The sequence below is a fragment of the Elephas maximus genome, chromosome 1 (genome assembly GCF_024166365.1).
Source record: "Elephas maximus indicus isolate mEleMax1 chromosome 1, mEleMax1 primary haplotype, whole genome shotgun sequence".
NCBI lineage: Eukaryota > Metazoa > Chordata > Mammalia > Proboscidea > Elephantidae > Elephas > Elephas maximus.
In genome coordinates this window covers 173,440,343-173,452,619 of record NC_064819.1, presented here as the reverse complement: position 1 = coordinate 173,452,619, position 12,277 = coordinate 173,440,343, and the positions used below count along the sequence as shown (strand labels likewise).

Sequence of the window (12,277 nt, the reverse complement as noted above, 5' to 3'; positions counted from 1 at the left end):
ACCCATAGTGAGTCTATAGGACAGAGTAGAACTGCCCCACAGGGTTTCCAAGAAGCAGCTGGTGGATTTGAACTGCCAACCTTTTGGTTAGCAGCTGAACTCTTAACCACTACGCCACCAGGGTTTCCAACATATCCACAGGTTCTGGATATTAGCACTTAGACATCTTTGGGAAGGAGGACATTATTCTGTACCCATTATTTCTTCCTTCCTGCCTCTCACTTTATCTAGGTGATTCTGTGATAGAAACCATACTCTTACATCTGAGGAGGGTCTTGGAAAGCATCCTGTAACCCAATACTCACATTTTATTAGGGATATATTTGACCTGACCTAACAGGGTCTTGGTAGTATAGTGATTAAGAGCTATGGAATGAGTCGGAATCAACTCGACGGTGACGGTTTTGTTTTTTTTTTTTTTTTTTAACAGGGCCTTGAAAACCCTGTTGGTATAGCGGTTCAGAGCTACAGCTGCTAACCAAAAGGTCAGCAGTTTGAATCCACCACACACTCCTTGGAAACCCTATGGGGCAGTTCTACTCTGTCCTATAGGGTCACTATGAGTAGGCAATGGTTTTTTGGTTTGGTAACAGGGCCTTGAGACTAAGAACCACAGACTGAGTTATGTTTAGGTTTGGGTGGAGGGAGTCTGGCACTCTTCTAGGATGGTAGAAGATGCTGGAAGTCTAGGAGGTGGGGTAAAGAGAAAGTATTAGGAAATTAGGCTCCTAGGAGTGGCCCACAGATGAGTTTTGCCATTTTGTCAAGGACATGGAAGGAAAGTGACACAGAGTAGGTGCTCCACTGATGCTGGATGACTGAATAAATGGATGGATGGATAGCTGAATGAGAGTGACTAGTCACCCTCCCACATTTAGATGAATCCTGTATTGTGCCTTTTCTCCCCACCTGAGCACCCAAAATTTCCACTGTTTGTCTTTAGTTACCTGAACATAGCACTAAAGGTGAGGCAGTGAGGAAATCCAGCCTTGCTGGGCTCATGAATTCAACAAGGTAAGGAAGATTGGCACATACCCTTTATGGTTCTTTGTGCTAAACCCTGGGGATGAAGAAAGTGCATTGCTAAGTTGCATGCTGCCTAGTATTATTGCCAGGGCCAAAAAACAAAAACAAAACTCCTGAAATCCAGTTTGATAATCACCTAAAGGTAGGCAGGTCTACTGAGGAAAGAAACAAGAGATTAGGGTGATGGACGAAGTCCGGGCTTCATGGTAGCATTTGGAAAGGGAAGGTAACCACTAGTTTCACGGTCTAATGGAAGATGCTCCGTTCTCCTTCAGCCCTAGTTTGAATGAGGAGATAACATTATATGTGGAATATTGGGAACATGGGTGGGTTATATCTGATTCTTCCAATGATGGTAGTGTAAGAATATGAAAAGTCCAGCATGTCACATGACCCTGGGAGATGGTGGGAAAATGAGCACATAGTACTTTTTAAGTGGCGTGTAATTTTTTTAAAGAAGATCTTGACCTGAGACCGAGAGACTATGCCATCTAAATAAATCCATATGCCATTACCTCATCCTCTGACTATGACCTCAACCTTAGCCACTATTTAATTACTCTGACCTTCTTCTGGGTTTTCTTTTTTTTCTGACCCCAATCCACCAGGAGATTGATGGCAATGCTCTACTGTTGCTGAAGAGTGACATGATCATGAAATACCTAGGCCTGAAGCTGGGACCTGCGCTGAAACTCTGCTACCATATTGATAAACTGAAGCAAGCCAAGTTCTGAAGTTGTTAAAGATAGAGACAAAATCCAAGACAACACATCTCAAGGTCATTTTCTGCCTTACCAACATCCAGCCACCATCACGTAATAGACTCTTCTCTTAAAAAATAACAACCACAAAGACTTGGCCTTTTTATAAAACTTGTGCATCTTTGCCTTTTTAAAAATTCAATAGGGCTCTTTTGAAAGGCTCCTGTGCATTAATGATTTGCAAAAAAATTACGAAAAGCCTATTCTTTTTAACATTCCTGTATGTTGTTTGCTCTTAGAGTGGGTCTTATTTTTCTAACAAGAAAATGGAACCGAATGCTATTGCCCAAGGAGAGCTCTGGAGGATTCAACAGACGTGAGAAGGACCTTAATCCCTGAAGCACCACCTGTCTTTAACTCTCACCTGGGAGCCTATTCAGTGTGAGCCTTGCTTGAGTCAGCTCTGGAAGCTGTCTTCTGAGGTTGACTGCCTCACCTTGCACTATCTGGAAAACTTGAATTCATTTGCTCTCTAAAAGAGAAGAAAAACACCTTCTCCCCGCTCCTTTTTGTTATCTAACGTACTGTGTTTCCCCACTAGAGGGCAGACTGCTAATGAAATTTCAGGACTCACCGACTGCAACAGCATGTTATTCTGTACTCAGTGGATGGGTTAAGACTTTTGTGAATAAGATATGGCCTGCACAAAAATAGGGAATTTATTCCACAGTCAGCACCACAGATTGCAATTTGGGAAGAAACCACCTTCCGGAAGGTTCGAGTTCATATCCGATCATTATTGACTGACTGACTGATGCACAAGCAGCAAAGGCAAGAATTTGGAAGCACTCACTTCCCAGATGGGACTTTGGAGCCTCTTCCTTTCCAGAGTCCTTATTGAGGTGTCGCGTTGGCACTCTGAAGACTCTTACTGACATTTAGCCATGGGTGCTTCTTTTAAAAAAGAAAAAGAAAAATGTCTCAACTAAGATTTGAAAATGAGGAAGTTGATTTCTAGTTACATTGCTGGGTTATGTAGTTGTATCTGTGGCAAATTTTTCTAGTCCTCAACGAATACACATACATGCTATTATTGAGTTTAATTCAATTTTCAAATAGGTTTTCTTTTCTCACCATGGAGTAATAGAAAAAAATTGATTTTCTACCTCTTTGCAGCTGTGCTGGAGGCAGCCTGATGAATCCACAATTTACTAGGCAGAAGGGCAACCTCTTCTCCATTCTTTTTATCCTTCTCCTTTCTTTCTTTTTCTTTTTTATTGTACTTTAGGTGAAGGTTTACAGAACAAACCGGTTTCTCATCAAACAGTTAGTACATACATTGTTCTATGACATTGGTTAACAACCCCATGACATGTCAACACTTTCCCGTCTCAACCCTGGGCTCCCTATTACCAGCTGTCCTGTTCCCTCCTGCCTTCCAGTCCCTGCCCCAGGGCTGGTGTGCCCCTTTAGTCTTGTTTTGTTCCATGGGCCTGTTCAATCTTTGGCTGAAGGGTGAACCTCAGGTGTGACCTCATTACTGAGCTGAAAGGGTGACTGGGGACCATACTCTCAGGGTTTCTCCAGTCTGTCAGGCCAGCGAGTCTGGTCTTACTTTTTGAGTTAGAATTTTGTTCTACATTTTTTTCCACCCCTGTCTGGAACCGTCTATTGTGATCCCTGTCAGAGCAGTCAGTGGTGGTAGCCTGACACCATCTTGTTGTACTGGACTCAGTCTGGTAGAGGCTGTGGTAGGTGTGGTCCATTAGTCCTTTGGACTAATCTTTCCCTTGTATCTTTAGTTTTCGTCATTCTTCCTTGCTCCCGAAGGAGTGAGACCAGTGGAGTATCCTGGATGGCTGCTCACAGGCTTTTAAGACCCCAGATGCTACTCACCAAAGTAAAATGTGGAACATATTCTTTATTAACTATGTTATGCCAATTGAGCTAGATATTCCCCGAGTCATGGTCCCCATAGCCCTCAGCCCAGCAATTCGGTCCCCCAGGGTCCCTTTCTCTTTTTAGTTCCTTTCTCTCTCTCTCTCTGAGCAGAGAACATATCTTTGAAATGATGAATTCAACTCTGTCATAGGTACAACTTTTTCCTTAAAGAATATTTCTAGTGGTGGAGGTGAGGAGATGAATATGAGACTTTGTACTCTCTGGGAAGGTGAGGGTCAAAGAAAACACAAGACCTGTCTTGGCCCAAATCTGAATTAGAAAAGGCACATATTCCTCTAGGTTGTGGCTGAGCAGGGGCCTCAGCTGGCCAGTGGATCAAGGTGGGATCTCAGCTTCTTCACCTCTCAGCCAGGTGTCCTTGCACAAAACACCACCTGTACAACCTTGAGGGCAGCCCTGATAGAATTTGCATAGTGACCCTCTGTAAATCAGTTAGAACTTAGTTGAAGACCATAAGAAATATTTTGCTCTATGCCACTAGATTCCCTTTGATGAGGGATAGTTGAGAATCCACATCAGAGCAAAATCTTTTTTAGACAAATGGCAGCTGGGCTTAGCGCATGACAGAGAAGAGCAGGAGAATTATGTCCTAAAACTGCCCACTGCCCTGAGCCTGAGTTTTCAGGTTGTGAAAGAGCTGACTGTTGGCTTCAGCACATGACAAAATTATCTTGAATCAGGCTTGGGACAGCCTTCAAGATTTTGAAGAGATAAACAGAATCTGTTCACCAAAGGTTTGTTAGTTAATAGTGCTCATTGTTGGGCTGGAGTTAAATAATTTCCCTCAAAAAGCCATGGACAGTTTATATATTCAGAACCTCCAGTCTGAAAACAGTGAGACTCAGAAAATCCCAGGACAACCTGTTTTCTGCCCCATTGTTTTTGCTCAGTCCTCTGATACTGTAGCGCCTCTTCCATCAACATAAACCAGTCGCTGTCAAGTCAGTTCCAACTCATGGTGCCCCTATTAAGTCAGAGTAGAGCTGTGCTCCACAGGGTTTTCAATGGCTTATAAAGACCTTTTCTTTTTTTATTTTTCAGAAGTAGAGCACCAGGGCTTTCTTTCCAGGTACCTCCAAACCATAAACTCCAAACTTTTGGTTAGCAGCTGAGCGTGTTGTTTACGTCACTCAAGGATATCTCCGTCAGCATGTACCTCATTTATGACTTTCAGTATTAAGCTCTCAAAACTTCCTCCCCAACCTCACTGGTGCCTCCCTCACTACAAAAACACGAACATGGTGCTCCAAAATTACGATCAGTCCCAAACAATGTTGAAGAGAAACTTTGACTCGTTTTCAGGAGAGAGAGATTTTCCCATCTCAAGTCTGGGAGGAAACTGTCTCCACGTTCACATGGAACCGCTCTCATGGAGGTGCTATCTCATTTTGCATTAAACTTTTAGCAGGACAGCTTGCCGAAGCCATGGTATTTAAGGTTTGACTTTAGAAATCTCATTACTCTTAAAATGAGTGCTGCCATATCAGAGTCTATAACCTGGGGAGAAAATTCTTCCTCGCCTGTTTTTGCACTGAAATGAAATTAGCCAACCAAATTATTATAGCAATACTGCAATTATAATTAATTTTCACCCCTTTCAAAAATCGTGTCAAACCAGGCAGCTAAATAGCTTAGCAAATGTAAAACACGCCAGGCCATTTCCTCTGAACAGGCCTTAAAGAGGCAGTCCACGTGTGTCGCTCTTCAAATGAGGGCTTACTTGGAGACCTCATACTTGTACAGATATGGTACTTGTAATTCCATGGCAGTAGCTTTGCTTCAGGTGGCAGTGAATAATGATACACTTTTGCATAATTCCAAATTAGAGTGTGTATATATGTGTGTGTGTGTGCATGTGAGTGTGTACATTCATGTTCCAAACATTTCCAATTACACTTGTCTGTTAAACACTTAAAAAAAAAAAAAAATCAAGAGACAATTCTACTGCCTAAGGCATTTTAAATATTTTGTGAAGTACATTATTCTCTTCGTGAAGACTTCAGGTAAAAGATGTGGGTTTTGTTTCTGTGTGTGTGTGTTTCCTGATGCTGTAGCTGGAAAAGCCCTAGAAGTAGCTGGGAGTCTATCAGCTATCACATTTGCTTGGCTTAAACTGTCTTTCCAGCTTACAAATCATCCTTGGTAACATGGAGGCAGAGCCTGCTCTAGTCTTCCTACCTGCTGTTACTACTAGGTATCTTGGCTTATGCCAGCAAAGGGTGCACCGAGGGCAGCTGGGTGAGCTGACCGGTTCTGGAGTTCTGGATCTGCCGCCTCAGGAGGGCGACTGGAGGTGCCGTGCCTGTGGTTTCTTGTGACTTTGGGTTTCTACGGGGCCTCCCTGAGGAACCCACTGGTGAGGCAAAAGCTCTTTTGAGGACCTTGTTTAGTGCCTGCCAGAGAGTACTCTGGGCTCCCTTAATTTCCCTTCAGCAAGGCTGCCAATTATTTTTACTTTCAGCAAGAAAAAACTAATGAAGGAGCTCCTCGGAAGAAGCAAATACAATATCAAAATACATTGTGAAGGAATACCGAGCTAAAGTTGGCTTGCTTGAGGAGGAAACTGGCGAGGAAAGGAGCATAAAATTATAAATTTCTTAGGAAAGCAATAAAGAGAAGCTCTTCTCATGCTCCTAACCTTTCAAGCTGCAACAACATATTTTCGTATTTATGTGCTGTATAGGATATTTCTTACTTTTTTAATTGAAATAATTTTTAAGAATGATTTTTGAGATTATTTTCAGAGAGTTTTGTCACATCTCTGAAGATAATTGAAAATGCCCAGAGGTGATGAAGTACTCAAATCCAGTCATTGCAGAAGGTCCTGAAAGATGGAAATATTCTGCTTTCTTTCTAAAGAAACAGCCAGATTTTCATATGTGTGAACAAAAAATGAGCACTGTCTGATGTTTGTTCTGAGGGGCACCTTTTCAATTCTTCTCCAATGGGGAAGAGAGGGTGAGGGTCTTTGGTTCACGTTTTTTTTTTTTTTTTTTTAACATCAGATAACAAGACACAGGATCATGAAGGAACAGATAATTATTAAAAAAAAAAAACAAAAAACTGCAGTGTTTTGTGAAGGAGAGGGTGAGTTACTTATTGTCATAAATACACTCCAAGAACTTTCCTGATGTATAGCTATGTGCGTGGATTCCCCGGCGACGCAAGAGGGCCACACTGAGAAACCTAGAGGCAAATCCAGCAGATTGTGGGCCATCCAGAGATGCTGTTTCCTGTTTCCGTGTGGCGATGTCAGCCCCAGCAGCAGCTCCAGGTACGGCTATGCACACACCACCTGTGCTTTCAGCCACACTCCTGGCCACAGCGCAGAGGGAAGTGCACTGGGAACCCCAGCTTCCAGAGTGCCATCCCCGCCAAAGGTTGTCCTGGTCGAAGATGATTACTTCACAGACAATTGGAAGCTGGATTTTTGGAAATCTCGCATGTACTTGGGAGAGAATCACTCTTATTTATTGCCACCAGTTAAATATTATGGAAACACGTCTGCTAACGATTTGCTTTGTGTAATTTGTTCTAATGCTAATAAGCCACAGCTGGGACACTTCCTGTGGTAAATTCCTTTGTGGTTACAGTGGTATTATCACACATGGACTCCACAGAAACAGTGTAGTGGAGAAGAATGCTTTGCTTTGGTTCTCCCAGTTTCTAGAAACTCTTCCTAACTTGGAAGCAGTTCTGGGCAAAAGCACATTTTTTTAGAGGAGAATTTGGCTTTTTCTTTTCTTTTTTTATTCTTTTCTTTGCCGAGCAGGGCCTCATTCAGACCTGTGCTTTGGAAATCTTACACAAAAAGCCTGGGGTTTCCCTTCATTACACTTAGCGCTGAGTTTAAGAATGACCCTATCATCAGGTCAGTCCAGTGTGCTGTACCCAGAGTTGATGTGGCCGGGGGTGGGAGGATGAGGGGTGTGGTGAGGGTGAGAGCAATGGAGAACACATCCAAGAGCTGGCTCAGCAGTTATCTAAACACTGATGCCAGACACTGTGGGGGCAACAGCATCTTTCTGTCCAAAGGCCAAATGTAGTACTTAGATTCTTCTCCAGGCACCATGGCACCATCCTCTACTCTTTACTTTGACCATACGGCCTGAGCCTTAACACTGGCTTCACGCACTAGATGCTTGTTGCAAATTAAAAAAACCTGAGCCTTAGCACTGGCTTCACGCACTAGATGCTTGTTGCACAGGCCCACACAAACATCTTCCACTGAATCCTACTTTCAAGCACGAACCCACCCAAAGCCTTTCTTCTTCACACAGCTCACTGTGAAATAACAGAGCCCTCACTAGGTGTCATTTTACTGTAACCACGTGCGTTCCTCCATCATAAATATTGCGTCCTCAAATTTCAGGAAGGCTCTGCCGCCCCACCCAGTACTGGAACATCTTCCCCACAGCCCTGAGATTCCAATCATGGGGAGCTCACTCCCATAGGAAGTAGCTTATTTCTCTGTTGGACTGCTCTGGTTGTTAAAAAAATTATTTCTCAGGGAGACACAGATGTCTGTGAATCAGACACAGACGTTTGAGATGAAGCCAACACTGAAATCTCTCTATTTCTGAGAGAGCTTGTCAGTGCAGTAACCACATCTATAAGACAAGTTGACATTGGTGAGTAATCCCAGCGAAAGCCTCTGCCGCATTCTGATAGAGGAGAGAGACTTCATAGAAATATAGAGATACACAGAGGTCATGGTCATTTGATTCATCAGTGAAATTTGCGGGGGCTCACACACACACAAAATTGGGTGGCCTGGAAGAATTTTCGGTGTAGTTGTAAATCTGACTGTGGTCACTTAAGCTGATGAGTTATGTAAGCTTTTGTGAATGAACCTGTAAGACCTCACACCTCATTAACAACTGTGAAAAAGACTCCATGTGACTCTGAGGCCTATCTTTCCATTGCACTCTTTGGTGGCGTAATGAACTAAAGAAGCTTTAGTTTAGACAAAAACATGCTATTATGAGTGATGATAGAAAAACAAACATGGTCTGCTATGAATTTATGAAAGGGTTTGTTTTGCAGTTTGTGAACTCAAGCCCAAGTAGATTTTGTGCTCACGTGTGCACACATGGATGAGGGAATACTGTAAGTGAACACAACAAGAAGTGGGAATTAGGGGAGGTTAGAGAAGGGATTGTAAAGGAGGGTTTTGCTTTCATTGAGAAGAACTATCTAGCAATGATTTAGAAATCAGACCAAAAAGTGCACGTAACATGTTGTTTGTGTAGCTTAGATATAATGTTCGTTATGGGGTGGAGTCTCTATGAAAATACTTAAGTCTTGGTACTTAGAAAAAGTAGATACTATCCAGAACCTTACATAGTATCTGCCTGTAGAAACTTTGTGCCATCGCGTCAATTCCAACTCACAGCGACTGTATAGGACAGAGTTACCTCATAAATGCTCACCCGTTGACTGACTGAATGAACGAATACATGACTATTTTTTGTATTTTCTTCCAAAAGGGACTAGTTTGTTTTTGAACACCAGGTTTGATCTTTACTGAAAGGGGAATTGCCCAAGAGATAGAACAAAAGAATAGCATTAGGCCTCTTGTTTCCTCTGGCTCTCCAAGCCCTCGAAGAAATAGGTCAACCTCAACAGTCACTGACTTGCATTTCACTCACATCTTTTGGTCTTAAAGCCTCTCATTCTGATTGGCCCAATGTTCTAATGCAAGCATCAAAGAGAAATAATTGATTATTTTTACAACTTTACTTTTTTGTTGTTGTTGTGTTTTTGTTTTTTAACGTCCAAATGGTGGGTGGAGAGGGACTAAGCCTGCCAGTGATAATATGTAAAGATCCAACAGTGGCCTGCTGTAGTCGTCATGTATCCTTTCTGTCAACTCAGCACCTGTCCCTCTTCTACTAATACTACTCCCATTTTTTTTTTAACTGTGGTAAAATACATATATAACAGAATATTTGCCACTGCAACATTTTTTACATGTACAATTCAGTGACATTAATTATGCTTATCATGTACCACTTTAATTTTAAAGCATCTTTTTACTTCCTTTGCAAATCCATGATGCCTCTCAGAAATAAAAACAGGGTTTCCATGGTCTGGTTAACTACATAGAGAGGTTGAGCATCTCTGTGGGAGAGGGAGAGAGCTCTCTCTATAAACTCTGTGCTCCCAACACCTTGGGAGGGCAGGTCAGCAGAACCTTAGGCTTTCCCCACAAGCCTTTTTCTCTCATACATGCTGGCGGTAGCAAGATGGTTTGAAGATACACATCCCACAGAAGGTGGGTAGTTGGTAGCCTTCCTCATCCTTTTCCATTCTTTATCCATCTCCTAACCTTGGGAGCAGATGCAGAAATGTCAGGGGCTTCTCTTTTGGTCCCCAATGGTTACATAAAAGTGTTGAGAACTGAATAATATGAATGATATTTTTCATAACTACACCTCCACTCAGACTTCCAAATGAGTGTTTTGCCTTCAAAGAAATCGCCTCGAAAGGCTGGATACCTGTTCCAAGGATGTTGTCATTGCTCAGAATATTTTTAGTACGTCTCTTCTGGGGTTATCTTTAGACACTAGAACACATTCTTTTCAAAGTGTTGTTGGAAGCCAATCACTGTCCCCTGAGGCTGGATTTGATTTTTGGAGTAAGCTAAAGCCACTGAGGTCACGTCTGGTGAAGAACACGGGTAATCAATCTGAGCTTTAAAACCGTGTGTCTCCATAAAAATTAGTTTTTTTCCTCATTGGTTTCTTTACTTGATACAAATGGTTTGTACTGTAGTTCATTTGTTAACTTAAACACATCAGGCAAGTATCAGTATAAGGAGCTGTAATGCATAGACTACTTTGCAGGGCAACATTATCTAGATGTATAAACTTTTGACATGTTTGTTTTCTTAATAGTATTCTGTATATTTAGGCATGGTAAGTTGAGGATGGTACGACTGTTTGTAAATATACACAGAGATCACCCTCATACCTAGCATCATGGAATTCCAGAGTTGGGAGGAAGAAGATTTAGAGGACAGCTCACCAGCAGTGTAGAACCTTCTCCATACCATTCTCTGTGTCTTCCTCATCACTCTGCAGAAGGCACAGTATGCTGCCGTGAAAATGAAACAAGCCCTCTGAGCTACCTTCTCCCGTTGCCCCATCTCCTTATCGGTAAAATGAGGGGTCATCCAGATGACTTTAAAAGGCATTTAAAAGTTACTTTCAGCAAAGGCTAGTGGGCTCTGCTGTGATAGAAGTTATGGACTATAGGTTCCTTCCCGTTCTGTTTTATGCTTTCTAGCTTCAGCGCTTTCCTCCTTCCTAACCTCATCTAGATGTTTTCTGATCCTCTTTTCCCATGGGCCCACAAGCTCTTTCTCAAAGTCGCATAAGCATCACTTCGCCATCCTTTCCCATTATTTTTTACTTTCTATTAATTCCTTCCTTCCTGTCTCTGTGTTTCCTTATTTCCCCTTTTCTGTTTCTTCATTTCACTAGCTTCAATGCCTTTTGGGAAGGAGAGGTGGAGAGGCAGAAATAAAAAACAAACAAAGAGCCTCTTCCCTCATTGGTCCAGAAGTTCCAAGCTTTGCCTGACTGTCAGTGTTCAGTGGTCACGCACCCACTGCATTTATTGGCTCTATTGTGCTTTCTGCCCAGTATCCACTTGTTCTTTCCATTCCTCAAGGCCTAGTTCTGCAGGCCTGTCCTTGAGTTTGGTAACAGGAGTCCTGTCCCTTTTGAATGTTTCATTCTGTAACCCACCCTGATGCGTCACTGATAGACCTCACGAGCCTTCATCAAGTTCAAGTCCAAATGCCCATTACACTAGGTGTCCCTCCTCATGCAACTCTAAAGGCTGAGAACCAAGTGACCTGGAGCCAAATTGACACACCTCTTAAGAAGCATGAGTTGATTCTTCCAACTATGCTTTCTCTTGCAATTTGCATGGAGTCACTCTGACATCCTGTATTGATTCTGATAACTCCACAATTCTTCATCCAGACCCACGTAGCACTGTCTGGGCTTCTCCTAGGTGCCAAAGCCAGACCAATGCCTCATGTCTTAGTGAGGAGAGTCCAGCCAGGATCAAAGACATGGCACGATGACCTACATCAGAAGCATTTCTGAGAGCAAGGGCATTTATCAAGTCTACTGAGACATGTATAATATTAAGTCCTTGTGTCTGGGAAGGGGAAGAGGATGATATTTTTCCTGAAGGAAAATGTGGTTTAGAGGAGAGAGAAAGGCAGAAAAATTCTGGAAAGGAGACGCTCTATTTCTGGCCTTTATTTGTCAAAATCATGCACCTTTAAGATCCTTCTGGAAACCAAACTTGTTTCCTCCTCAGGAACTAGATGTTTCTGCTCAAGTGTGAGAGTGTTTTGGGGACTTTCATTTTTTTAGTACCCATTGTGTTCTAAGCCACAATATTTAGTTTGCTATCATCTTCTGGTGGCACAGTGGTTAAGTACTCATTTGCTAATCAAAATGTCAGTGGTTTGAACCCACCAGCCGCTCTGCAGGGGAAAGATGTAGTAGTCTGCTTCTGCAAAGATTTATAACCTTGGAAAATCTATGGGGCAGTTCTACTCTACC

General features: G+C 42.5%; 1 protein-coding gene across 17 annotated transcripts in view; it reads left to right on the top strand.

The window, feature by feature from the left end:
• SCML4 (Scm polycomb group protein like 4) overlaps nt 1-12,277 on the top strand; it is a 164,948-nt gene that overhangs the window by 148,391 nt on the left and 4,280 nt on the right. For 13 of the 17 annotated variants that reach the window (XM_049898868.1, XM_049898526.1, XM_049898617.1 and 10 more), the window contains one exon: nt 1,635-6,686. The exons of 1 other annotated variant lie outside the window; for it this stretch is intronic. In XM_049898868.1, the coding sequence (XP_049754825.1) occupies nt 1,635-1,760 (126 nt within the window). In that variant the 3' untranslated portion in view covers nt 1,761-6,686. Of the gene's footprint in view, nt 1-430; nt 486-1,634; nt 6,687-12,277 lie in introns of those variants that run through there. 3 more of the 17 variants (XM_049898784.1, XR_007519031.1, XR_007519038.1) reach the window with 3 other exon arrangements.